This window comes from Chamaea fasciata, unplaced genomic scaffold (assembly GCF_029207755.1).
Source record: "Chamaea fasciata isolate MVZ Bird 193981 ecotype frontalis unplaced genomic scaffold, bChaFas1.0.hap1 SCAF_6, whole genome shotgun sequence".
Classification (NCBI taxonomy): Eukaryota; Metazoa; Chordata; class Aves; order Passeriformes; family Sylviidae; genus Chamaea; species Chamaea fasciata.
Window position 1 is genome coordinate 13,922,179 of NW_027094091.1, and position 25,408 is coordinate 13,947,586.

The 25,408-nt window shown below is 35.4% G+C and overlaps 1 protein-coding gene across 5 annotated transcripts in view; it reads right to left on the reverse strand.

Moving 5' to 3' along the window:
• Positions 1-6,852: 6,852 nt before the first annotated feature.
• RAB28 (RAB28, member RAS oncogene family) overlaps positions 6,853-25,408 on the reverse strand; it is a 62,801-nt gene continuing 44,245 nt past the window's right edge. For 2 of the 5 annotated variants that reach the window (XM_066185468.1, XM_066185470.1), the window contains exons 5-7: positions 16,610-16,713; positions 13,737-13,814; positions 6,853-7,529 (exon numbers count right to left, since the gene is read on the reverse strand). In XM_066185468.1, coding sequence (XP_066041565.1) covers positions 7,437-7,529; positions 13,737-13,814; positions 16,610-16,713 — 275 coding nt within the window. In that variant the 3' untranslated portion in view covers positions 6,853-7,436. Of the gene's footprint in view, positions 7,530-8,438; positions 8,537-10,553; positions 10,722-13,736; positions 13,815-16,609; positions 16,714-25,408 lie in introns of those variants that run through there. The other 3 variants (XR_010721407.1, XM_066185469.1, XR_010721408.1) reach the window with 3 other exon arrangements.

Consider the following 25,408-nt stretch of genomic DNA (forward strand, 5'->3'; position numbering starts at 1 on the left):
AAGACCAGAATTATCATGAGCTGCTTATAGCAACCCCTTTGAATGGATACTACAGCACCATACTGAATGCTCCTCAGAGAGTCAGCTAATGAAGTGCCTGCACAAGGATCTGGATTCAGACTTTCTCAAAGCTGCATCAAAAACTATGTCCAGCCTGAATCACTAAGGTTAGTGAGTCTGCACTGCAACAAGTTTAACCAAAGAGGAAAAGACTGCCCACAGCAGGAGGATGCAGAAACATCCAACCTGTTGTCACAACTAAAACAACTACGGTAAGCTTACACCCACCTGAAAAAAAAAATAATTAATTTTAAAAAAAGGTCAGTTGGTGTCTTATCCAAAAGACAACGGAAGACATTCAACTGGTGCTGACATGTACAAATCAAACTATTTTTATCTCAGTCAATTAACTCACACTTCCCCAACTGCAGTATGTGGCTGAAGCTTCTCCAAGCCTGCTCAGCTGTACTTCAGTGTCACCACTATCTCTCACCTCAGTCTCTGTTGCTGGGGACCTGGCTGGCACCAGGTGCCCTTGACAGAGGAGATTGGGAAGCCACCTCATCAGTTCACCAGCTGACCATATGGAAACAGAGTTGAACTCTGAACTTTCAAAGGTTGGTCATTTAGTCAGGAAGATTAAAAGAAATACAGTGAAAATAAAAAAAGATAGAGAGAACCCTCTTTAAGACTCCTGATTACATCCAAGCTTAATGGGCACAAACACAAGTTGCACATTTGAGAATGTATAACCTGTTGGGTACAGGCCTATTTGCATCCCTGAATTTCTGGGTGATAAAACCAGTAAGAGGTACAACTGAAAAACTTTCATTTTCTTTCTTACATCAGTGTGTGATTCCTGGGGGATATGATTCGTTTTCTTGTAGTTTATGCTAGGTTGTGAGCTCACTCCCTGTTATAAATGGGTTGTCTGTATAATTGTTACCAATTACATGCAAATTGCTCCTAAATGGCACAGACAGCCCATTTGTGCCAAACGTTGGTTTACACTTTGCTCTTTTTCCAAGACAGTGGAGAGATAAAAAAGCAATTGGATTGATGAGTGGGATGTCAACATTTTTCTCCAGTTTCCATTATGCAGTTAAACATTGCCTCACCATTCTTTGACAAATACTGGAATATTTCCAGAAATCACACTTCATTTTTTCCAAGATGGTGATCAAATACCTCCCCAAATCTGAGTAAGAAGTACCAGCTCTTGTTTATCCTCCATGTCAGATCTGCAATTCAGACACTACAAATGGGAACTTGATATGTTTTCCTGCATTATCAGCTGGAATTCAGTTTGCAATGAGACTTGTCAAGCGCCTCCAGATTCTTTTGTTTCTGATTCATTATGGATCTGAGGAACATTTGTTCCAAAAACAGCAACTTGCCCAATGTCAAGTAAATGTTCTGCTCACAAAACTGAACCACATTTCAACTTCTATTTTTTCAATTTCCCTATCATTCATGCTAGAGAAAATATCAGAAAAAACAACTAATCGTATGAGAAATATCTTTTTTTATCTTTTTTTCTTTTTAACTTGTGAGCGGCTTTAGTTTATACACCTCACAATGGGTAGAAAATTTAAGAAAAAACACTGAAATTCCTGAAAGAACTTTAGCCTCAAAGGCATTTATTTCAATGGAGCCAGAATTTCTGTGTCAGCAAAGTATGACAGAATGTATTTAGCTTCAAGTGTGTACTTAAACAGCATAGACTTCAAGGGAACTTAAATACACGCTTAATTTTGAGCATATGCTTAAGTGTTTTTGGTGAATAGTATTGAACCACAGCATTCACCTCTTTTTTAAAGGAGAGAATGCTTTCCAAAGCAACATTTACTTTTCAGGGCACAGTGTGTGTCTTTTAAATCCTCCTTTGATGTTTCTTGGTCTACTTTGTTTTTAAAAGCTCACCAGAAATCAAAAAGGATTAGTAGGTCATGATCCTCCAAGCTACCTGGTACGGATCAGCCCAGGAAAGGACAGAAACAGAGTTTAGCTAGCAAAGAAAAAATGTTTGCCTGAAGCAGTTTGAATGACTTTTTCTGAGGCATAAATTAATTAAAACCACTTTGGCACTTTGGTATTTTGTTTTCTATTTATAATCACTATCATTTTAAAGAATACTTTAAACAAAAAAAGTAGAAAGCAGATTATAGGATATTTAACAGATCATAGCAACTAAATATGATTATTATTGTGTATTAAAGATCTTCAACTATGCTAGTGATATTTCATACAACAAGCAGTTTTTCCACTCATCCTTAAAAGAAAAACTTTCCTGAACCAAAGTATACTTACCATATTTTGTTTTTAAAATGAGGACTTGAATTAATATTTTTTAAAAGCATTGATTGCTAGTATGACATTACAGAGTTGAAGCAGAGGAAGTCTTGAAAGTGATATTAAAAAAAGATCTGGATTCCTACTTCCTCGAGAATTCAGTTCACTAAATGCGGTATCTGAGCAAACACAAGCTCTTGACCTCAAATCTATATTCTTCTCTGAGGTTCGTCCACTAGGATAAGGACTGCTGTGTAGCAGTTAAATACAAAACAAACCTGAAATTTGTACCTTCTGAGGTTGGGTTCTGACCAGCCTTTGAAACAAGATTGCTTTCAGTCCATCGGTTATTTCAGCACTTGACATCACCCCCACATAAAACAAGGCAAATGGCCAATTAGCTAACTGGAAGTTTTCCTGTTCAAAATGGTGCCAAAATGAATGAAGATGAAGTGGAGGAGAAAAAAAAAGAGTTTAAATTGGCTGAACAGTCAGCTCTCTATGGGAAGCTGAAAATAGAAATCAGTTCATGGAATTCAGGAGCTTCACTATCTTCTATTTGGGGAAGATCAAACTTCGGCATTTGCAAGTTAAACAGGGATCCCCAAGGCTTCTAGAGAGTCCTTTATAAAAAGAGGTTTTATACAGGACCTGTGTATTTTGCAAATAAAACTGCAGCACATTAAATTCTAATCACATTCTATTCATAGCATCTGAAATCAGAGTATACATTTGCTTCCTACAGATAATTATCTGGACTGGAGTTTTAATCTTATACGTATGCCATTACCCCTATGCAAACATGGATAACTTTTGGCTTTTTCTTTTCAGCAACATTCAGCTATTTTGACATTTTAAGTGGTTATGAGTTGGTTTTAAATAAAGACAGCCTAAAGAAATCAGATTATATGTTAAGCAGTAGTATTTGAACTGAGAAAGAAAAGAATACAGCACTGTAGAATAACATCTTTGCTTGGAAAATAACGTGCAAATTCCAGAAAGAAAAGTAGTTAATCACGTCAGCTTTGTAAATACGACTTCTATAAAAGTCAATGCTGCTTTAAATACATTTATCAAGTCCCTCATACAAATGGTTAAGCTACATCAGAAATTCATGTAAGTACTCTAAATGGGAAAAATTCCCCTGCAGAAAATTTCCCATTATTATAAACTTGTTATGTTACAGAACAACACTTTAATCTTCTGTCAAAACATTAGCAGCACGGTACAGTCCAAGTTAGATATACCAATGTTTACCTACTAAAAAGTACTCTCTACTAAGACTTTGTAAAAATGTCAAAAACATCATGAAACAAAGATTATAAAATTTTTTTGCGCAAAAGCAACCACATTCCTGATACAAAATAAATGTAAAAAGGAAAAAAATAACTGCAATTTATCTAAATTGCTATTCTCAAAAAAAAAAAAAAGGCAGAATAACCATCTTCAAATATTACTATAATATTTTTCTTTACAAAATTATTGTAAAATTTTGGATATTAGGCTATCAGGTGCACCTGCTGACAAGCAAGTTAGTTCTGCATTTAAAAGAAGCTGCCTGATGCAAAAGCCCTTTTCTTCCAGTGAAAATCAAGAGCGATTTAAAGAAAAGGAGGGTTTCAGATGCCTAACGATGCAGATAGATAGCACTGACAATTATGAAATTCCTTAAACGAGCACATTTCACATCATTTCGTAGTGACGTTTTCTGTGTCTAAAACTTTTTTTTTTTAAAAAAAAAGTCTGGTTAAAAAGCAGCTTCATGTGTTTTTACAACTTTTATGAACTGCCAAAAGACAATGTATTCAGAGAGATCATGAACTCATCACAGGTTCTGGCACTCACAGCATTTGGTCGCAAGGGAAAATAACTTCACGCTGTTTTTTGTGAAAAAGATTCCATTTGACTCCACCAGACTTTAGAACCACATAGACAAAAAAGACAAGAAGTTGCATGAGTCTAATAATGCTTCAAATGTATGTTTTAAAAGCACTGATACTTGACCATGCAGCCAGACACAATGAACCTACTGGTATCCACCACATCACAGAGACTGACCTTAGCAAGGAGCTGCTCTCAGCAACAACCTTTAACCGCGGAGCTGTTACTGAAATGATTAGTTACAACAGCTCTGAGCAGGCAGATCACTTCACCAGTGTACATCTGTGTAAGATCAGGGCCTGAACAGGTTTCTTCCCTTCATCTGGCCTCAGCTCCAGGAAAAAACACGTTTCACTTGTCCCAGCCCACTCCCCATGTCAGTGGACATTAAGCACATGTCGCCTCACTTTTGGAGAGCATTGCATTTTTTTACTTCATAACTGTTTGCTGAATTGCCTTCCACCAGTTCTCACCTTGGAAAAAGCTTTTTAAGTGCATTAATATGGCACAATTCAACTGTACTACACATGAATCACGTGAATCAGTAGTGGTGGGAGATTACTTACAGAAGGCAACTGCACCCAGAGTCCTTACACAGTCCTTCTCTAACTAGATTTGTGTCTATCCCTCCAGTCACGAGAGTCCTTGCCTTCCCTGAAGAACACTGTCTATTCCATCTCTCCATACTGCTTAATCCTCCAGAATCATCTCTGACCTTTCTGCTCTGCCCGGAGGAACTTGGGCCATAGCACCAGCAACAGCAGTGCTGAATCTTCAACCACAGCTGCTGCAGCACTTCAAAGGCAGCTACCACAGCCAAGGATTTAGACTGCAGCTGGAATTTGAAGGCTCAAGATGGGGTCCCCAAGACTGAGCAAAAAGCGCAAAGCTCATTTGTAAAGATTAAAAGGTGGACAGGTAATGGATCTCAATGGGGCAGGAAGGGGAGGGAAAAGCAGAGAGAGTGGAAGTCAGTATACAATACAAAAAGCTGAGGAGGTTAAGAGGGGCAGCAAAAGGAGGGGCTGAGGGCACGGAAGAGAGGAGATTCCTAGTTAGCGTAAATAATATACACGTATGGTAGGGAGGAAGAATGAGTGCAGTCTGGAAACATAAACAAAAATATCTTCAGAGGAGGTAAGCCTTTAACATAGCAGTTGGTGAAAAGATCAAGAGGAGCAAAATACAAAAGGAATTACAAGTCAATGACAGCTAGAAAAAATAGGCACTGAGAATTAAAAAATGTGATGAGACCAAGACATAAAATCCATCTGTAAAACAGCTTGGACTGGGACATGTAAAACATCTTTCATACTTCAGGATACCCAAAACATAAAAGCAAAAATTTTTTATTATTCAAGGTAATAACAGACTCTGCATATGAAGTTACGAAAAAGTATTTTCTTTTGAAAAGTAAAGCTACAGAAGTTTTTTAAAGGAAAAAACTTAAACAACCCAAGAATTTGGGTGTTTAAGACCATGCTACTTATTACTTGGGAAGCAGGACCATGAAGATGATACACATGGACTAGAGAAAGACCACAGCCACCTACCTGAGCCACATTGTGCTCAGCTTCTCAGAGGGGGCAGTTCTTGTCCATATTTGAACATATGAGCAAAGATGAGGCCACAAACACACCAAGAAATGTCAGGATTTTAAAAAAACCTTCCACCTGCCTTGGAAGCCATAAACTTGTGAACTGAATTACTACTTAAGAAAAACTCTTTGAAGAGAAGTTCTCAGCTGGTGATAGTGGAAGAGTGTTGTCCTTACAGCTGCAGTTAACTATACAGTAAAGCAATGCAATGGGAGATGAATCCCATGGGAAGGAACAAGAATACAGACTAGAATAAATAATTTACTGCAAATCACATCTACCTGAGTGTAGCATAATTTCTCAATATCTCAGCTTCTTAGAATTTCCCACATCTGAATGCTAAGCAATACACACTAAGTCATATCACAGAGTTATATCATTATATGTTAAGCTAATAAATCGGATTTTTTGTTATCTGCAATCTTTCTTTAACATAGTTAAAATAGTTTAGCTATTTTGTTAAACTACTAATTGTTTAATTGTTCCAACGAATCAGCACTTGCTTGAACAGCTTAATAGTAACATTCACTTGAAGAACCTCATAATTTTCACTTGTGATATACAAGCTTCATAGCCTCATTCCCTTCTGAATCTCCAAATGTTTCCTTGTAGTTATTAGAAAGTGCATTCTAGAGTTTAAACAGCAAAATATTTCCAGTTTGGGAATTGAGATGGGCTAATTTTTTTTCTCTCCTTAGTTTTCTGTTCAGATGTGCCAGCAGAGAACTGTGTGAACTGCTAGAAAAGCAAAAGGGGAGAAGTAAATAAAAAGCACACAGCGTTTTATTTGTCATTTACTCTAAATTCGAAAGAAACGAGTACCAGGCCAAAACTAATTCTGTTAGTTATTTAAAGTGACTGATGCTAATTGATCTATCAACAGTTTCTAATGCATGTTGAATATATCATTCATCACTTACAGACCAAACTGTTGACCAAGATTCATCTATATTCATAAAGACATATAAGCCTATCTATTACTGAAAAAAAGTAATGCTGATGTGGTAATAAAAATACACAAAGACACTAGCATTTTTCAGAGGATCCATGGACACAATTTGAGACTTCAGAAAAGTAACTATTTTTATAACAACAGCTTTATTTCAAGCACTGTTTCTTAATGGATACAATTTATACATTTTGTGCTAAGTGCATATATAAATTAATGGAACATTTTCAAAATTATCCCTAGATAAAATATATATTATAGGTTTAAAACTATTCCAACAACAACTTTTGCAAGTAACATTTTGCTGAGTGTTAGTTCAAATAACTGGAGAAAAAGAAATTAAAAACGCTTTGGCAAAATACCCGTCCACGGTGATGTCTTTAAAAGCATTTTGAACGCAGGGCTTCCTCATCCATTTTTATTCTGGTATCAGTCAAATAGAGAGGAGGAAACATAAACACAGTTACACAGTTTCATTTAAATATAACTTAAGAGAATATAGATGTTAAATTTTCAAGTGTGTGGTCTCACATTTGAATTTCAGCCAGTCAAAAAACTGCCTGCTGCTTCTTAATGGACAACAGTGCAACATGTTTCTGAAACCTCTAATTGCATTGTTGCGCTGGTCCCTGTTAAAACAAAGTTCCTGGTAATCCCAGAGCCTGTGCCAAGGCAGAGGGACTGCAAAGGTGTCAAACCAGAGAAGAACAGCGTGGTCACTGAACTGCACACATGGAGCTTCTGGGAGGGTTAATGGTTCTTGTCATGGGCTCCTGACTGTAGTTGACAATGTCTGCCTTCACCACCCTCTGTCATAAAGAAAAATACAGTAACAATCAGAAAATACAAATTTCATGCTGGCAAAGCATTCAACAGATTTTTTATGAAATACAAAGCGAAAAATAACAAACAAACCTTTTTTTTTTTTTCACTACCTTACAGGAAGCCTTATCAGGTGCTAGTTCTCATTATAATTCTAGGTTTATTCATGCTAAGCAGAAGCAAGTGCCTTGGTAGATTATCACGACACTACAAAAGGAATACATTTTTTTTGCTAAAGCAAAAAAGAATACAGTCTTACTTCCACAAAAATTGTTCTGTATGAGAGTAATAAAACAGAATTTATTTACAAAAGTTGTGCCATTCTTTAGTAACAACTGCCTAAATTGTAACTGGAAATTGTACCTAAGATTGTCTTTTTGTCTTCACTCCAAGCATTTCATCAGAAAATATGGGCAGAATTCAAACCAAATTTTAAATATAGCCATATTTTAAAAAGCTTTCATAGGCATACTGGCTAAGTATTACATTAAAATAAAAAAGAAGCTTCGCATACTATATTTATTCTCTAATACAGATCTAACAGATATTCGCATTCTATTTACAATGCATTTGATAAGACTGATGCTCTCTCCTACTTGAGGAGACTGAAATGTACAATTTTGCATCCTTTTCCATCTGAGACAGCTATGTAATATTTTGAATACACAGCACCGAATACAGTAACATGAAGCATTTCAGTTTGTAGAAACTACCTGATTATTAGAAACACGATGTAGTTAATTGTACACAGAGTTCCAAAATATTATGTTGAGTATTACAAGTACTTATACATACAAAACACAATCTTCCAAAAGAACATACTTTAACAGTTGTTACTTCATGTAAAAGCAATGCAGCTTATAAAAAAAGAACCAAACCAAGTTTTCCATCAATACCTGAACTACTGCATTGAGCAGACTTTGCTCTGACAGTTGGGAGTATGATGCTGGTTATCTTCTTCAGGATATTTCACTAGTTCTGCCCTGACAACATGCTGTTAACCATGTATCAACATGATGGATAGAGGGCAAGGAGAAGAATGTAAAAAGAAAAGAGAAGGAAAACAATGGAGAGATTAATCAGTAGCTGAAAAGAATGAATGGATAACATAAGATTATGCAGAAGCAAAATGAAAGTGCATTTTCAGGCCTTAGGCAGTAATAAGAGCAACACGTCTGGCTGAAAGCAGCACTCTCAGCACCAGGGCTGCTTCTCAAGCTTTTTCCAGGACATACCTTTTCAAAGCACCTAAGTGAAAGGCTCAATCATGCAATCAGCAAAAGTGTATTAAAGCTAGAGAAGGGACAGAATAAAAAGGCAGGGAATTCAGTGGAAGAAAAGATGACAGTGGCCTATTCCTCCTTGAAGTCAAAGATACTTAAAACTTTAAATACTACATCATCAGTTTGAAACAAGTGCATTAGCTGCACACATGCATCTTTTCCATTACATAACAATCACATTACACCTAAATATATAATCCACAAGCAGTGACCAAATTAACAATCTCATATCAAAATGCTGTAAGTTTTGATTTTTCTTTGCTTCATTTAAAAATAAAAGGTTCCCTTTCTTCCCCTTAAAGACAAAGAAAACTTTTTTCTTATTATTAATACATGTAATGGATGCAGGGTTCTCATTATTAACACAGGGTCAATATAGGGTTCATGCAAAGGGAAATAAAATTCGTGGAACAATTTTGGCAAAGAAGCAGCAGAGGAGGTAAGTCTGCTATGAAAGATACCCTAAACTAGTTTAATATTTTTTTCTTGAATACTTCAATTTTCCTAAAATATATTTTCAAGGTTAAAATTAATAAATAAATAATGAAATTCTATTATTTTAAAGGAAACAATATATAAACTGGATTAGGAATATATAAACAGTATATATTCAAGATTAACGCTGTAAATAAAACCTATATGTCAAACAAGCAACAACAACTGAATAGGCTGGTAAAGGACCTGGATTTATTAGCTGCTGAAGTACTCTTCTTGAGCTTAATTGATCACATTCATATTATCTTATCTAGTGGACAACACCCATGATTAACTGGACTCCTGGCCTGATGTTATCAAGAGAAAGGTTGCCAAATCCTATGGAGGGCAGTAGTAGGAGTTATAGCATTAAACAGCGTTATCTGACCTCACAGGACCTAGTTTCTTCATACCAATCTTTTGACTAGAGCTGAGGGGCAAAAAAAAAGAAAAAAAAGTCCTGCAATCAGTAGGCAATTAATTGTTCCTCAAACACGGTTCTAAATCCCATCTTGTAAACACAGCCAGGTTAGTGACCAATGCTTAGGTACACTGTAGCAAAAAACTGATGATCATAAATTACTTGGATTTTCTAATGGAATTTCATCCAAATAAGAGTTTAAAAATATCATTGCAACATTTCTTTTATTAATTTCATGGTAATTAAAAACTTGGGCCTCTTCGCATCAGATTCGACATCAAGCACATCACTGCAAAGGTTCAAATCACTGTCAATAATGAGAAATAACCTTTCTTGGTCCAGGTATTCCAGATCTTGACTTATCTGCCAAACATTTTATTGCACAAAGCTGGCACACACACACTGGTCTGCTGAACTGGCACTTAGTTAGAGACAAAACTACACATCACTTACAAAAATGCTAGCTCTACCCAATGCCAAGGAACAAATCTGTACCCCATGCAGTTTTTACACCACGGTTGAAAGTAAAAAAAAAAAAACAGAAAGAAAAACATTTGATTAATAAAGGAGGTATTTCCTCAAATTTCATCAGATCCTTGCAATTTAAAAGGGAGAGTATTTTGAGGACTGAAAGTAAGTCAGAATCTGCAATTTTCTTATTTTGGAACTGTTCCATTTCAAAAAACATGCTCTACTTTCCAGTCACGCATGAAGAGTAATCTAGTTCTTTGTTTTACCACAGTTTTGTCCAAATAAAGGTTTGATTAACAGTCATCTCAGCATGTTAACAGACAAGGTTTAGTAGCTCTAGCTGAGATAGTTTAAAAACTTACCACCCCCAAATGTCTGTCCTATTCCTCTGCTGGAGATCATTGCTGCCAAAGGAGAGCCTGGTGGAATGTAACGTGTACTTTCACCTCATCCACTTCAGCACAAAGTCTGGCAGCTTCTCTTTAAAACAAGTTTCAGCAGCAGTTTAAGCTAAGCAGCTCAACTTCACCCTGATGTGGCCAAAGCACATGATCACCTTCCATTTTCTGATGCTGATGTGGGAGCAATACATTCCAACAAAAGGGCAGTAGCAAATAGTGTGGGCTGCATTAATATCTTAAACTGCTGCAGCTGTTTTCTGAAACAATGCAGAGTAAATGTAATTCAATCTCTAAGGCTTGTTCTTGCAGTTAATTAACAGAAGTTGTGCTGCTAATTTGAAGGTGACCAAGAACCTCACATACTTTTCACAAGAGCTTTTGCAGTTCTGACAGTCATCAAAGCTCAAAAGTCATGAGTCAAACCCCACAAATTCATACAAGTTAAAATAATGTGTTTGGGATTCCTATTACTTATTTCTATCCACCTATGTGTCACATCGAAGATCTTCTTAGACTGTGACAATCATAACTGACTCCTAGACACAAGAAATAAGATCTTCAGGCACAAAATTGAGTGCTAGAAATAATTTAAAAGCACATTCTCAATACTAGACAACAAAAAATACACATACAGCACTTGACTTGGCATTTTACACGAATTCAGTATTTCATCCTATATTGTATTACAGCCTAGATTGAATGAACATATCTGGCGTTCTCTGACAAACAGAGTCAAGCAAGAACCATCTCCGTTCTCAAAATGAGGAAATCTCACATTAAAATGTGGAAATTCAAAATATGGAAAACTCAAATATATAATCGTGTGTGTAAATAGTGCATATTTGTAAAAACTACAATGGCTTTTACTCCTTGTTTAAAGATTAAGTCCAAGTCAACTTGTGTATCAAGTCAACTTATGGACGAGTCACATTTACTATTGTATTGTATTTAGTGGATCCTTTACAGCATTTATCCAGAATCCATCTAATCTAATTGATTATACCCATTGATCTAATTTTATAGCCCAGTAGCTAGAGTATCCAATGCCTAAAAATTTTAAGGAACACATATCATATAATTGTCCCACAAATTAAGGAAGTTTTGAAGATGGAAGAGGGAAACATTCCCACCACCACCACACTAAAGGGACCTGCACCTGCCATACAAGAATCTATGGTAAAACAGAAACCTCAAATTGGCTTCATCCTCTAACACCACCTCCTTCCAGCCAAGAGAGCAGCTCAGCTCCACGCTTTTGGGAAAGAGCATCTGCACATCACTTCAATTAGGCTTTTCTACAGCAGACAAATGAATTTATCTCAAGAGAATTTATCTTCCTGAGGATACGAAGGTTCAAGTTTTCACTCCCCAGATTATGTAGAGACTTACCCTTTTCTATTCTTATGAAGTGATGGGGGCATTTGGTTTCATACAATAATGAGCCTTAAGATACAGCTAACAGACATTCCAATACCATTTTCGTTGGTTTCTGACTTATATTGGGTGAAACTCTCACATCCCCTTCAAAATAACACTCTCAAAAGAAGCAAAGGTTTTACTTATAACAAAGAGCTATTGCTTGTTTGGAGTAGATTGAAATTATGCTCCATTAACAGAACTTTGCAAATTAAGCAGCTCACACTCTTTAGCTACACGCACAGTGTTACACCATGTAGTGACTTCTGCTGTGTCTGAAAAGCAACAGTGAAGTTCCTTTTCTGTCTGAATTCATTTACTGGTTTTGTTTCTTCTTTGGTTGATTTTTTGTCAGTGATGGTGGTTTTTCAGAGATTTTTTTTTTTTTTTTTTTTAATAATTAGAGCCTGGATTCACATCAACAGTAATGTATGCCACAGTATTTAATTCATGCAAATTATTTATAGGCTATTGCCAATGCAACGTGTGTAATATTAACTTTGTCTGACCCATATATTGCCTACTCCATTGACCTACTCAATAAAATTACAAGATAATCACAACACTCAAGTAGAAGGAAGCCTACTTAAAACTGATACCAATTTGCCATAGAAAGTCATGTACTTTTGAACTGGGGCTATATGGAGCTTCTTACCTTAAAAACAACCTAAAAACAGACCCTTTCTTTAGAACGATACAATTTTCTTTATAACCTTATTACCAGTCTCCTTTAAATTTAAGGTATTTGCACAGCTTTCTACAATCTTAGACCTGAATTACACCACTCACAGCATAGAGAGGCCTAGGACTGATATTCCAGTGCTAGCTAAACAGTCAAAGAAAAATTGGACAACTCTATGTGCTCAATTATTTAAAGGCAAATAATCACAGAACTCAAAATAATAGATGGATGGTACCTTAACAGGAAAAGAACATTTAAAAGACATACTCAGTATTTCTCTGACTATAAATTACAGCTTTTTAAAACTAATCTGCTTGTTAAGTACACTCTGTAAGTATATTTTTCAATTTTGTTGTTTGCAATACAGTTTTCTAGCTAACCACTTCAACACAGATTGCAAATACTGCTGTGGCAAAGCACTTTCAGAAATTACATATTTATTGTATATTTCAAAAAGAAGGGGACCAAGCTGTACATAAAAAATGCTTTGCCATTTATTTTAAATAAGCTTATTGACTTATTTTGTGGTACTTGTTAAACACCGGTATTGAAAAGCAGTTCCAAGGTATTACACCACTAGAACAGCAACATTTGGGTTCACTAAGTAAATTTAAATAATTGTAATCTCAAATGTTATTACACAGGGTTGCCTCAGTATAATCTTTCTTTTTGAGGTTTCTGAAACTAAGCTGTAGAAAAACTTTTCAGTTTAAACCCATGCATATAGTATCATTAATATTCTTCCATGCTACCTGTATGTGCTTACATATTTAATTTCTAAACTAATCTTAAGCATTATTTTTAAACAAACTTCCTTAGAACTAAAGTTTTTCTTCATTTTTGAACATGTTTTTTCTTGTTTCAGAGTTGATCATGATAGATAAATAAGGAATTATCATATCTCAAAAAAGCTGTTGTGAAATTGAATAGCTATCTTCAGAACAACAGAAGAAGATTGATTTCAAAAACATTTATAAATCCACAACGAGATCACTTTTAATACTAAATAAAATACTAAAAATATCCATGTATTTGTGGAAAATCACCTGTGATTGTTCCAATTCTGCTTTGTTTAATTTGATGCCGAGTATGTCAGCAGCAATTCTCTGAAAACACAGGAAGACCTATAGAAAAAAATAAATTGCATTTAAATGATTAAAAACAGACATCCTTGAGGTTCTTTCAAATATCAAACCATTCTTGAACAATAAACAATGATATACAAAATTATGACCTGTGCAAAACAGATCTGAAAATAACCTCATCTGGTACTTTCAATTTTGTTTAAAAATTTGAGAAAATAACTCAACAATGGTACAAGGAATGAACAGTATGCTGGATTGTTAAGCAACACTTCTACTCTGCCTCCAGAGACCTAAGTTTAAACAAGCTTTTACACAACCCACCTCTCAAATACAACTCACAGTGCTATAAAATATGAATAAGGGTATTCACTAATGTTTAGCACAAAAATGTATTACCAGTGTATTGTGAAATAAGTGATGTAGGTTTCTGAAACTGAGAATAACAGAACTCTGCAGCGACATCACCAAAATCTCTACTACATATGTCCAAAAAATAACGGTATGAAAGAGTTCTAAAGAATCTTACAAAACATACACTGAACAGAAGTATCTAGGAACAAGCAGGATGTTGTACAGCCTGCAGCAGCAGCCTGGCAGAGTTAGACTTTGGACATGGTTTAACACACAATACTGGCTGGCAATGCTGTCTTAAATAATTCCCTTAATTCATCTCAAGACAGTCCACATATCTTACTGTTAAGGTAAAACTGCATTTTAAGTGTCATTAAAGAATATATCATGTTCAAGAGGAGCAGCTTAAGTGTGCACTGCTGCTGAACACTGTATTGCCAAGCTGCTACATGTTATATTTCATCTGCAGGGCTGTTCTTCTGAGCTCACCATCTAAATTCCCAACAAACATTCTTTTGCATCATGCAGCTGCCACCCAAAAAAAAAAAAAAAAAATCTATATACATGCTCCCAGTCATTTTCAGTGAAAATTAAGAAAAACACTATTTACACAATCTCTTCTAACACCCGAGATGGAAACCAGAAATAAATTAGTGGCACAACCAACAAAGTGTGGTAGCTTCCAAAACAATTGCTCTTTCTCTCAATTCCTTGGGGTAGTACTGGTTCTGTTCTACCAACATCTACACAAGAAAGGGCATGCTGAACAGAGATTCTGAGGCTCACAGACCTAGTTTAACACACCCCAACTCTCAGGTGCTCTGAGGTAGAACACCTGCCCTGAGGACACTGTGCAAAGAACATCAAACACAAGTGTAATGCTTCAGCCATGTGATTGATTTGATGGGCAGTAACGCAGTTAGTTCTACCAAATCTTCCATGATTTTTTTTTGCTCCTGAGACAACTTTCAGAATTTTCCATGTACACAAAATCCTCTTTTGCAAACAATTCTGTTGAAAAGATCTGACGTAAACAAAACAAATCATTTCACTGACTAAGACTCCTCTAGTCTATATTCACAGTAGCAACGGATGGCCTCTTCTTAAATCACTGTTTAGGATAAACACTCCACCTTCTGAATGATCAGTGTGCAGAAACAGTGAAAGGGCTACTTCAAATTTATAGTGAAACTAAAAATGAACTATTGAAACTACTTCTTTTGTTAGTAAATATTTAGGCAGAGATTTCCTGTTAATGTTTTCTAGACACATTCAGATGTACTTTTGTTTTTAAACAGTAAGCTATGAAAAGTACAATCAGTACATATAGTGGAATGCTGATGTAATTAATGACTTCACTGCAATAAAGATTCTGCTATCATTAGCAATGATAAATGTATCAATTATAAAACGAACTGATTTTGGTGGTCACCTTGAGAAAAGAATGCATTTTATCAGATGCACACTTTACAACTAAGTGTAGTATTGTGGCGGTTTTTTCTGTTTCTAGAATAAAACCCCTGTATTATCATACTTTAAACAAAAAAAAAAAAAAAGCCAAGGATTTAACACAACCTATAAAGAGAATCAGGAGTCACTGCATTTGTAACAGCAGTATTGTTAGACTTCATAGAAAAACTATTATCTTACAAAATTAGGCAGTTCACTGCACAGGATTCATCAAAGACCTTAACAAGTGATTCCATTAGTGGACTATACTGCCATGCACATGTACAAGGTCTTACTATTCAATAACATAAAAATAAAGTAAACTTCCTTGTCAACAGTAATATTAAGGAGACAGATACAAGACTGTTTTATGGGAATGACAAACTCATTAGGCATGAGACAGAAATCAAGGAAAACAATACAATATTATTTAATTTGACTGATAGTGTCAACTGAAAAATAACCTTTTCTTTCATACACTTCCAACTAAAACAAATAACCCAGTTAGCTCAGAGTCAAAAGATTGTTCAAAAATGTACTCTGCAAAGCATCTGGTACAAATGCCAGAATGTTCAAATTTCAATGGACTTGCAAAGAGAATGTGTCTCATGGCTCAGGACTCAAAATAAAATCTTTCATTGCAGCAGAGTCTTGTCACATTATTTACCAATCGTTGGAAATTTCTATATTGATGGTCTATGGATGAGACTCCACCTGGAATGGAGAAATATATTTGACTACAGGCTGACAACAAACAGAGATTTAGCTGGTCTCAGTTCTCACGCTGATGTATAAGCCAGATCACTCCATTAAAATCTGTACCTCAAACTGAAAATCAGATGAGAAACCACTGTAATTTAATAAGAATAATATGAACTCATACAAAGATCTACTTTTCATGCAACTTAGGGAGGCAAAAAAGGGCCTGCAGCGCCCAGAGTTCTCAATAGTTTGTTATGTGAAGTATAACAAAACTGCTGCATCTTGAAAAAAAACAAGACATCTACAAGTTTGGGGGTTTTTTTCTTACTTACAGAATCTCCTGTCTTGGCTGACACAAAATGGCTACTGAAGTTGTTTTCCTGACAAAATCGCTGGTGCTTGTCCGCTTTCACTGTGCGAATATGCTCCAAGTCAACTAAAAATAAGTTGAAGAAATAAAAAATTATTACACTGGAGCCCACTTAGTTACCCACCTTAGAAACTGCTCACTGGAAACACATCAGATATAACACTTTCCTTTACAGGTGTATGCAAATGCAAGTTTCTTTCTCTCTATAATCATTTGCTAAAATAAAAGCAATGAATTACATCAGACTAATTTTATTTGCAAAACTAAAACGAAACCACAATTAAAATTTTATGGTCAAATGCAACAAATTTGTATCTCAAAGTACAAATTTATTTCTGGGTACACTCAAATACTTTGCAGTAACTCTACTGTTAGCAACATACTAAAATAAGACAGAACTAATATTCCATATTCTGTTTGCAAGCAATTTGCATATTGGGGATTCCACTGGAACCTGAAGAGTTTAAAAAATATATTCACCAAGCACATCTGAATCAACATATTTTCCAAAGTAAAAATGTAAATAAATCATAAAGGATTTTATTGTAGAATGTGGCAAAGCAAAAAAATTCACTATAAGAAAAAAATTGACTGAGTAAAAGCAGTGATGCTTAGTTACTTACATATGAGGCTTTCAATTCCACAAAAGTGTGGTTCAGAAAATTTTAAAAAGTAAAATGCACATTTCAAGACACACACATAATTTCATTTTTATCATTTTACAACCACTGGAAGCAGAGTAAAGCTTTCAAATGGTATTTTATGCTGAAAAGCACTGGTTGCTTCCAAGATCTTACAGAACTCAAGTCTTGTGCAGGTTTTATTGTGTACATTCCAGGTTCTCCAATCTGATCCTAAGGTAATTGGAAACTATATTGAACTATATATAAGTTTCTCTTTTTTTATTGCATTACGGTTCCTATAAGGGTGTTGACTCAATGTAGTCAAATTATAAGGCAAATATATTCAGAAGGATTTAAGGACAAGCAGGCTCTTTGAGTTAATACAGGAAAAAAAAACTTCAACTGATTTCCTGAGGAAGAGACCCAACTGACTTGTAAAAACTTGTAAATTTGCAAATCTAGTAAGCCTGTATAATAGTGTTATTTGATTATCAGCTGAAAAAATGCTCTCCTACTACATAAAAGGCTTTATTTTTAAATGATATTGGAGGTCTTTAATTTGTAGGCTCTGGAGATTTTCTCTTGGAGATTTTTAGCCTAACAGGGGATTCCTACACCCCATTTATACTGCTTACCTTGGTTAATGTGGAGTTTTTGACACGTATTACTGTTCCTTGCACATCAGTAAGGCCTTGTTTGTAAGAACAGGCCTAAAATCATCCAGTTACCACAGGCATTAATTTGTGAAGGACTAAAATACTAAGCTATTAACACTAATGTTTCTAGTATAGTTTTTCCATAATACTAAATATCCACTATATAATAAAGTTTCATTTAAAAAGGGAAGAAAAATACATTTACTAAAATAAAGCCCCAAGTCAATTACAATTTTGTTAAAATCTCATGTATTTAGTTTCTTTCTCTGAAAAATAACTCCCAAGATAAAAGACAGACTCTTTTGTAATGCCTTTAAGAATAAAATACAGCATACTGCCTAAAACATTTCATTATTAACTATTATTTTTATGCTTCACATATTAGTTTTAAGTGCAGCTTGGAAAAAACAACAGTGAGATTACTCTTTAGGGAAAAATAAAAATGTATTTTCTTTATTTCCATTTCATGAACTTTTAAAGGAACTTTTTAACCCCACTTCCAGATTTCACTCATTGTATTTCTCTGATTATACCTGAACTCCAAAAATCTTCACACAATTACAATACAACTAAACAAATAGATAGACAGCATTTACACTATATTCCTTTAAAATGCCACAACATCTTTACACAAATACATAAAAACAAGTTCACTGGTTACAATCTTTCTCAAACTCTCTTTCCCAGGAAGGAAAGAATAGAGAGTGTACAAAGAACACAACAGGCTAAAAGGTTGATGAATTTCCAGGAAGAAAATGGCACAGGGATATTGGAAATCATATCCTCAAATGCCTCCTATTTTCTATGAAGAAACATCAATAATACATGGTCAGTGGAGCATATACTTTACCACAGATGAGAAATTAAACCACACAGGATCATAGAACCGAACAAACTGAAAGTGAAAAATCAAGGTGTAATTACATTTTCATACTTTGTATACTTCTCAGTCCTTCTTCCCTGTCACAAGTATTTTGCTTTCTGCCTCCTGAATTTCGGGCTGTCTGCTCTAAACTGTACAGGCACTGCTATGCCAGGGAATGCCAAGTGACTGTCCATGTGTGCATTCAGCGCCCACAGAAAATGCCAGGTGATTGATGTCACCTCAGCTCTTGGTGGAAAAGGGCACATTTTTAGTACAAGAAGAGTTTCAAGTGTTAATAAATATTTAACTACCCAAAACTGCAGTCTGAAGTCAGTGAAGAGCAATAATCCTAAGTCAAATCGCTTTGCATTGCGCACAGGCCAAGGGCATAATCATAGAGTTCCTGAAGACAGCTAAAGACAGTGAACAGTCACCCTCCAGCCCTTTTCCTTTAACATCAGACAGTGGTCAGCTCTACAGGCAGAATTCCTAGCACACCGGGAGATAAGTCTTGTCCAGCTTTTATTTAGACATCACAGCAAAAAGATTTTAAGGAGAGCTTTACAGAAGAAAAATGATTTTCTAGAAAAGATGTTTATAAGGAATGCAGGGACTTTATAGAAAGAAAACTAACAGCTGGCCAATGTGAGCTCAAATGATGAGCCAATTAACAGCAGGAATAGGTATCTTGGGATGAAGAATGATACAAGAATGCACTTAAGCCATGAAAAGTTTAACAGCAAAGACAAATAAGTTTTGGATTGAAAGAAAGCGAATAAGATACATAAATATCATTTGATTTTGATAAACCAGGAAAATGATCTTGCAGAATATTCTAAATGACTAGATAACATACCAAAGGCCAAGAAAAAGGAATTATTGAAATTTAGATACAAAATGAGAACATTTTAACTCTGGTAACAGTTATGCTAGGCCATATCTAACAAACGTCTCAGAGAAGGAATCTGCAAGATTTGGCCACATATCAAACACAAACATTTAGAGAAAGGCTAAAAGTGAAGTTTACGTGCCAGATGGTACAATCATCCTCCTCATCTCTAGGGAATGAGAAAGAGGGTAACAGCAGGGCAAAATTAATAGCTCCATTTTTACCAAGGAGAATACAAACTGATGGTTAGAGAGTCACAATGGGATATATATAAAGGAGACAAAAGGACACAAGACGCAAGCTTGGAAAGTAAAAAGAGATTTAACTATTTGCAAACAGTGACCCTCTACAGCACAGAAATGTTACAAAGCAGTATTTTTGGTCAAGGGCTTGAATACAAACTCTCCTGTCTGCATTCAAGTATGTTTTCTGATCATGAAAAGCTAAGGTAAGCTCCAAAATGTGTAAACTTTGGAGAATGCAGTGAGGGTATTTCTTTGATCTATCATTTCAAAAATTCTAAACGTCTTAAAAATGGGATCAACAGTCAGAAAGGGCAGTTAAAAGCATAAATTACCAAAGCAATAGTTAAAATGTCAAATGAGTACATTGCTAATTCCCTGGCTAGAAGGGAACCACTTAATATATTTGCATTAAATGGAATACTTAAATAAACTACATGAAAACTTGTATCAGGAGAAGCAGAGGGACATCCTGAGCAATGAGGGAAAGAGAGGGAGATACAGGTCATAGTACTGTTCCCCTGACTAGCCTGATGAGGACAGAAAAAGGGGACTCATCAGCCTCCGAAGTATATTCAAAGTCCCTTTCAAAGAAAAGGCACCCACAATATTGGCTGTTGCAGCTTTGCTTATTTTTATGCCTGAAATACACACTAAAAGCCTCAAGTGACAACTACAAAAAATACATGGCTTCTAGATATTCTCCAAAATTTATCACCCTTGCCTTGCTTATCCTCTGAAGAGCCCATCTTGTTGATTCTCTAAAATAAGACTAAATATTCATCTTTAAGGTTTTCTAGTATGAAGTGTCTTTTCAATTACACTACCAAGGTAAACTGCTGCTCCATAACAGGTTGATACACATCTGTATGTACAAGTATCCCATAAAGATACCAGAACAACAAAAACAGATTAGAAACCTTGGGAATTCAGACATAGCTCTCAGCAAGAAACAGATCCAAGTAAAAATCTCCTCTTAAAGACTGAGCAAGCATAGATCAACATCTGCTGTAGCAAAAATAGGTAAGACTTACTAAAATGCTTGCTTCTCATGAGTTCCAGGGAGTTCCATTTTGATTTATAGGTGAGATTAAACAGAGATCTAGTGGGGTGAAAAGAGATAACAGAATCTAGGAGAGAAGTATTGAACTCCCACAGAAATCCCAAGGATACTCCCTCTAAGGCATTCCTGAAGACTTCTTGGAAGAAAACCAACTCTATCCCAGTCAAAACCAGCACAGGGGGAAAAAAACACCCACAGGTAAGAACAACACTGCAGAATTTAGATACGGGAAAAGATGTAAACACTACCGTGGCATCCTCTGTGAAGAGCAAGTGACATTTCAAAGAAGATAAGGACAAAATAGTAATTTTAAGTTACAACCAGAGAGGTTTGATTAGGTTACATCTTCAGGTGATGTATAGAAGGATTTTCAATAACTACCCTTCAAATTGCTATTATACATCAATTATTTGCAGTGAAAATGCCATGGTCAGTGCTAAATCAAAACAGAAAAGGTAACCATACTTTAAAATACTGCAAGGCAAGATATCTATCCTATGATTAAAAAGTTCTGAGGAAACACTCAAGACAGCACAAATTGTTCTTCAAAGTCAAAAGTCTGTATGAATTTACTTGAGAAATTATGAGTAAGTTACTGAAATTTTAGTTTCTTGGGCTGTGGCAAGGGAATGGAAAAACCTTAAAATGTACTAGATAAAACACAAATAAGTGCTTTACAATCTACCCACATCCATCCATTCAACAGCAATTCCATCTTGATTGAATAGTTCTGCTGCTTTTGACTTTGAAACCACTAATGGAAAATAAATTAACGTCAAATTCTTTTTTCTTCCACTATTTAGCTGTTTGCATCATTCCATAAGTTTAAAAATGGCCTGCAATGAGCCACACAGCACTACCATGTACAGACTATCATTTCCATTCCATTACACCGTATCTGGTGTAGCAGCTTAAACACTACTTCAACTTAGCTGCTTCTCAAAAATACAGGAGCTAGGACCAATATACTAAGTTCACCAGAGTTTGATGCAAGGAATAAAGTGTGATATCAAATCTCAGAATTGTACCGTCTTAAAATTAAGGCAATAATAAAACACATGTAACAATTTATCCAATACAAAGACAAAGCCAGAAGTACTTTAAAATACACGTCATCAGTCAGAAGAATGACCAATGTTCTGGTTTTATAATCTTTCAAAACCATATAAGCAAATAACTGCACATACTCTAAAAAGACAACAGCGTATCATTTGTGCAGAATGTAAAGGCTGCAGCTCATTTCATTTATCTCTCTTTCCCCCAGGACTGCCAGTCTCTTCTTTTATAACATCACTAGAGAAGAGCTCCATGTAAAATTACAGGGTCTTTTCTAAGTAGGAAAACATTAATTTTGCATGAACCATCCTTTCAGGTAATTCTAGAAGAAACACAAAAAGGTAACTTGTACAGGTACTACCAAGCAGCTGAGAACCTAGTGACAGTACTTCCTGAGGACAATATGGACAACTGAGTATAATGCATGTGAAACAAGTCTGAGGGTTAAAGAGTTTGCTGGCACTTCCCCTGGATCGTGAGATCACACTTGCAAACAGCAAGCTGTTTTCAATGATTGTATCAGTGATAACCTACCCACTTTCTGAACCACATGTACGGAAAGAAATAAGAGAGACTGTTTAGAGTTCCAGTTAGGATGCCTCTCCACCCAAATCTGACAAACTTTTGCTTTCAGACCTTGAATTGTAAAAACTGCAAGGGATTCCATTGCAAAAGGGAAGTTCTCTTTAACATGAACTTTTTTTTAATTGATAACAGTATTTTCCACTAAAACTGGTAGTAACATATAAATTAAGTTAGAACTCTCTGATTTTTTAGTTATCTTACATATTATAGCTATCTCATATTTCAATATAACTAAGAGTAGTTTTAAAGTTATGAGTAAATATCTTTATGAATTTAAGGTACCTCACAAAAATATATTCTTTTATAGTATGCTGTGAAAAATGAAATATAAATCTTTCTGCAAAGTATTTGCAGCTGTGCACACAAGGTATACAATTACATAATGTTTAAATAATGAGCTATCACGATTAGCCCACACAGACATGACAAGTAAAATGCTTTAATAATTTATTAATTTGATTTACATGTGCTTAAAATTATGTACACATTTTCTCTTCTAAAAATACTCCAGGGTCATTAAAAAGGGGGTCTGTATACGACAATGTCTTTTTCATCCTATTTTTTGGTATAATTTCTGACTGATTTCTTAAGAACAAAGCTAGCTTGGGCACCTGAAAACCTAGCAGACTGAGGACAACAATATTGTTATACAGCACTGTCCCCATGCAGTGCATGCTGCTCAACAAGTACAGTCAGTTTAATTCCAGAACGTGACAGCTCTGCTTCCTCCATGCGTAAGCAAACACATATGAAAAGGGGAATTAAAAGACGGATTTCTTCAAGAGGTGCCAAATACCCACTATTTCAAAACATAAACCAGAAATCAAGCTGAACACCGACAACAACATTCTAGGCAACATGATTTACTTTCCAGTTTATCAGACCTCTGTCTCGTGGCATGTCAACAGAGAATAGTTTAGCATGGCCCACTGCTCTGGCCAGAAAGAGCCCCTTTTCAAGCCTTTTCTGTCATAAGCATTATTACCTGTTTTTAATCCCAATTTTACCATCAATCCAAAGAAAAAAAGTGAAATTAAAAAAAGGGGAAAAAAACCCCACCTTCCCTAGTTTTTTATTGCGCACCTTACAGCAACCTACTGCTTTCCCACTAAAACATGGAGCTATTTCATTATGTCTTAGATCTTAAAAAGCATTTCAATACGTTACTTGGAACTTCAAGCAACTGCACTTTCATTTTCTATTTAGACACAGAGGTTCTTTCTGTGTAAATAAAAAAAATCATCTGATATCTAACTATTATTATCCAATATAAGCAGATTTATACAGAAATATCAATAACTTAATTTGCCAATGAATAGTACCAGATCAGCAGCACTACCAGACTTGGTGTATCAGCTAGCTTTTTGAAAATCTATTTTGATTTGGTACTTCTAAATTACTACAGCACACATTCTCAAATATTCAATCCCAAATGTCAGAGTGCAAACTGCAGGTTTTCATAGTTAATTTTCTGTTAATACTTTCAATCTTTTTCTCACACTAAAACTGTGTAACTGCCAAGAAAAGAAAACTCTTTCATGGAAGTCCTGAAAACTATGCCCCTACTCTGATTTAAGGAAGCTCAAAACGAAATATAAATATAGTTCCAGTGCAGATTTTCTCAGTAATTTTTTTAGGTTATCAAGAAAACATCTAGAGTGTTGATCTGGTTATACTCATGTCAGACAAACTACATGTCACATTAACTACCTCCAGGAAGTTATTCCAAACACAAAATAAACTGTTTATGCCACTTCTCAGATAGATAGCATGACAGATTGTTATTAATTGAAGACAGATGAAATACATTAATTTGATTGCAAGCATGTGTTTACTTTCTCACTGTCATGTACACTCTATTGCTGATGCTTTCCTATGAGGACATAGTAACAAATCAAATGTTGTATTAGAAGACTTGCTAAGGCAGAATAATAGCTGGTGCTGCACTTTAATACTTAAAAAACTACGCTTAACATTTCCAGCTACAACAGGAAATCACTGGTTTCAGAAGGCAAAAAGAAAATGATAGCTTAAAAACTCTTGTAATTTACACAAAACACTGTAACACTTCCTCCTCTAAAAAACTAGAACTATCAGCAAATACACTTCTCAATTACAATCAAGAAAAATAGAGCTTTCTAAATGACAAATCTATGATCCGAGTGCCTTCAAAAAGACAAATTCCTACAGATCCAAGACATGAAAATGTATGCCTAATATGGGAAAGGAAAGGTCCTAGGTCCTCTGGCTAAAAACAGAAAGACGTCATGCCTGTGAATAAGGTTTGCCTGCTTTTATGCACACCTCTCATATAGGCCTCCACTTATTTGCACAAAGCTTACGCGGAATTATCTTTCTTGTCCAAAAAATGTCATACAAAGACACAAAATCTGAGCCTCTTGGAATATTTCCTACACTAAAATCAAATTGATGAGGCTGACAGTTTGTTCTATCACAGGAAATAATAAAAAGAATGTGTTTACCATGACAAGTTCTCTCACGGGCATTTATGAAAGTAGCTGCAGTTATTACATTAACTTCTTTTTACAAAAAATATCCCATATTAAATGAGACTTTCAAATACTGTTAAACAATAAACAATTACAGCACTTCTGCTAAAGCTCTAAAACACAGTGGTTCTTGAGCATCTTAGGTTAATGAGGTTAACACCTGCAAGATTTAAAATAGGTTTCAACAGAAAACACGAAGACCAGCTAGAAGTAAATGCCTCCATCTCCATCTTGGTCTCAGCAGACCAAGTGCAGCTAACTAAAGAGGACAC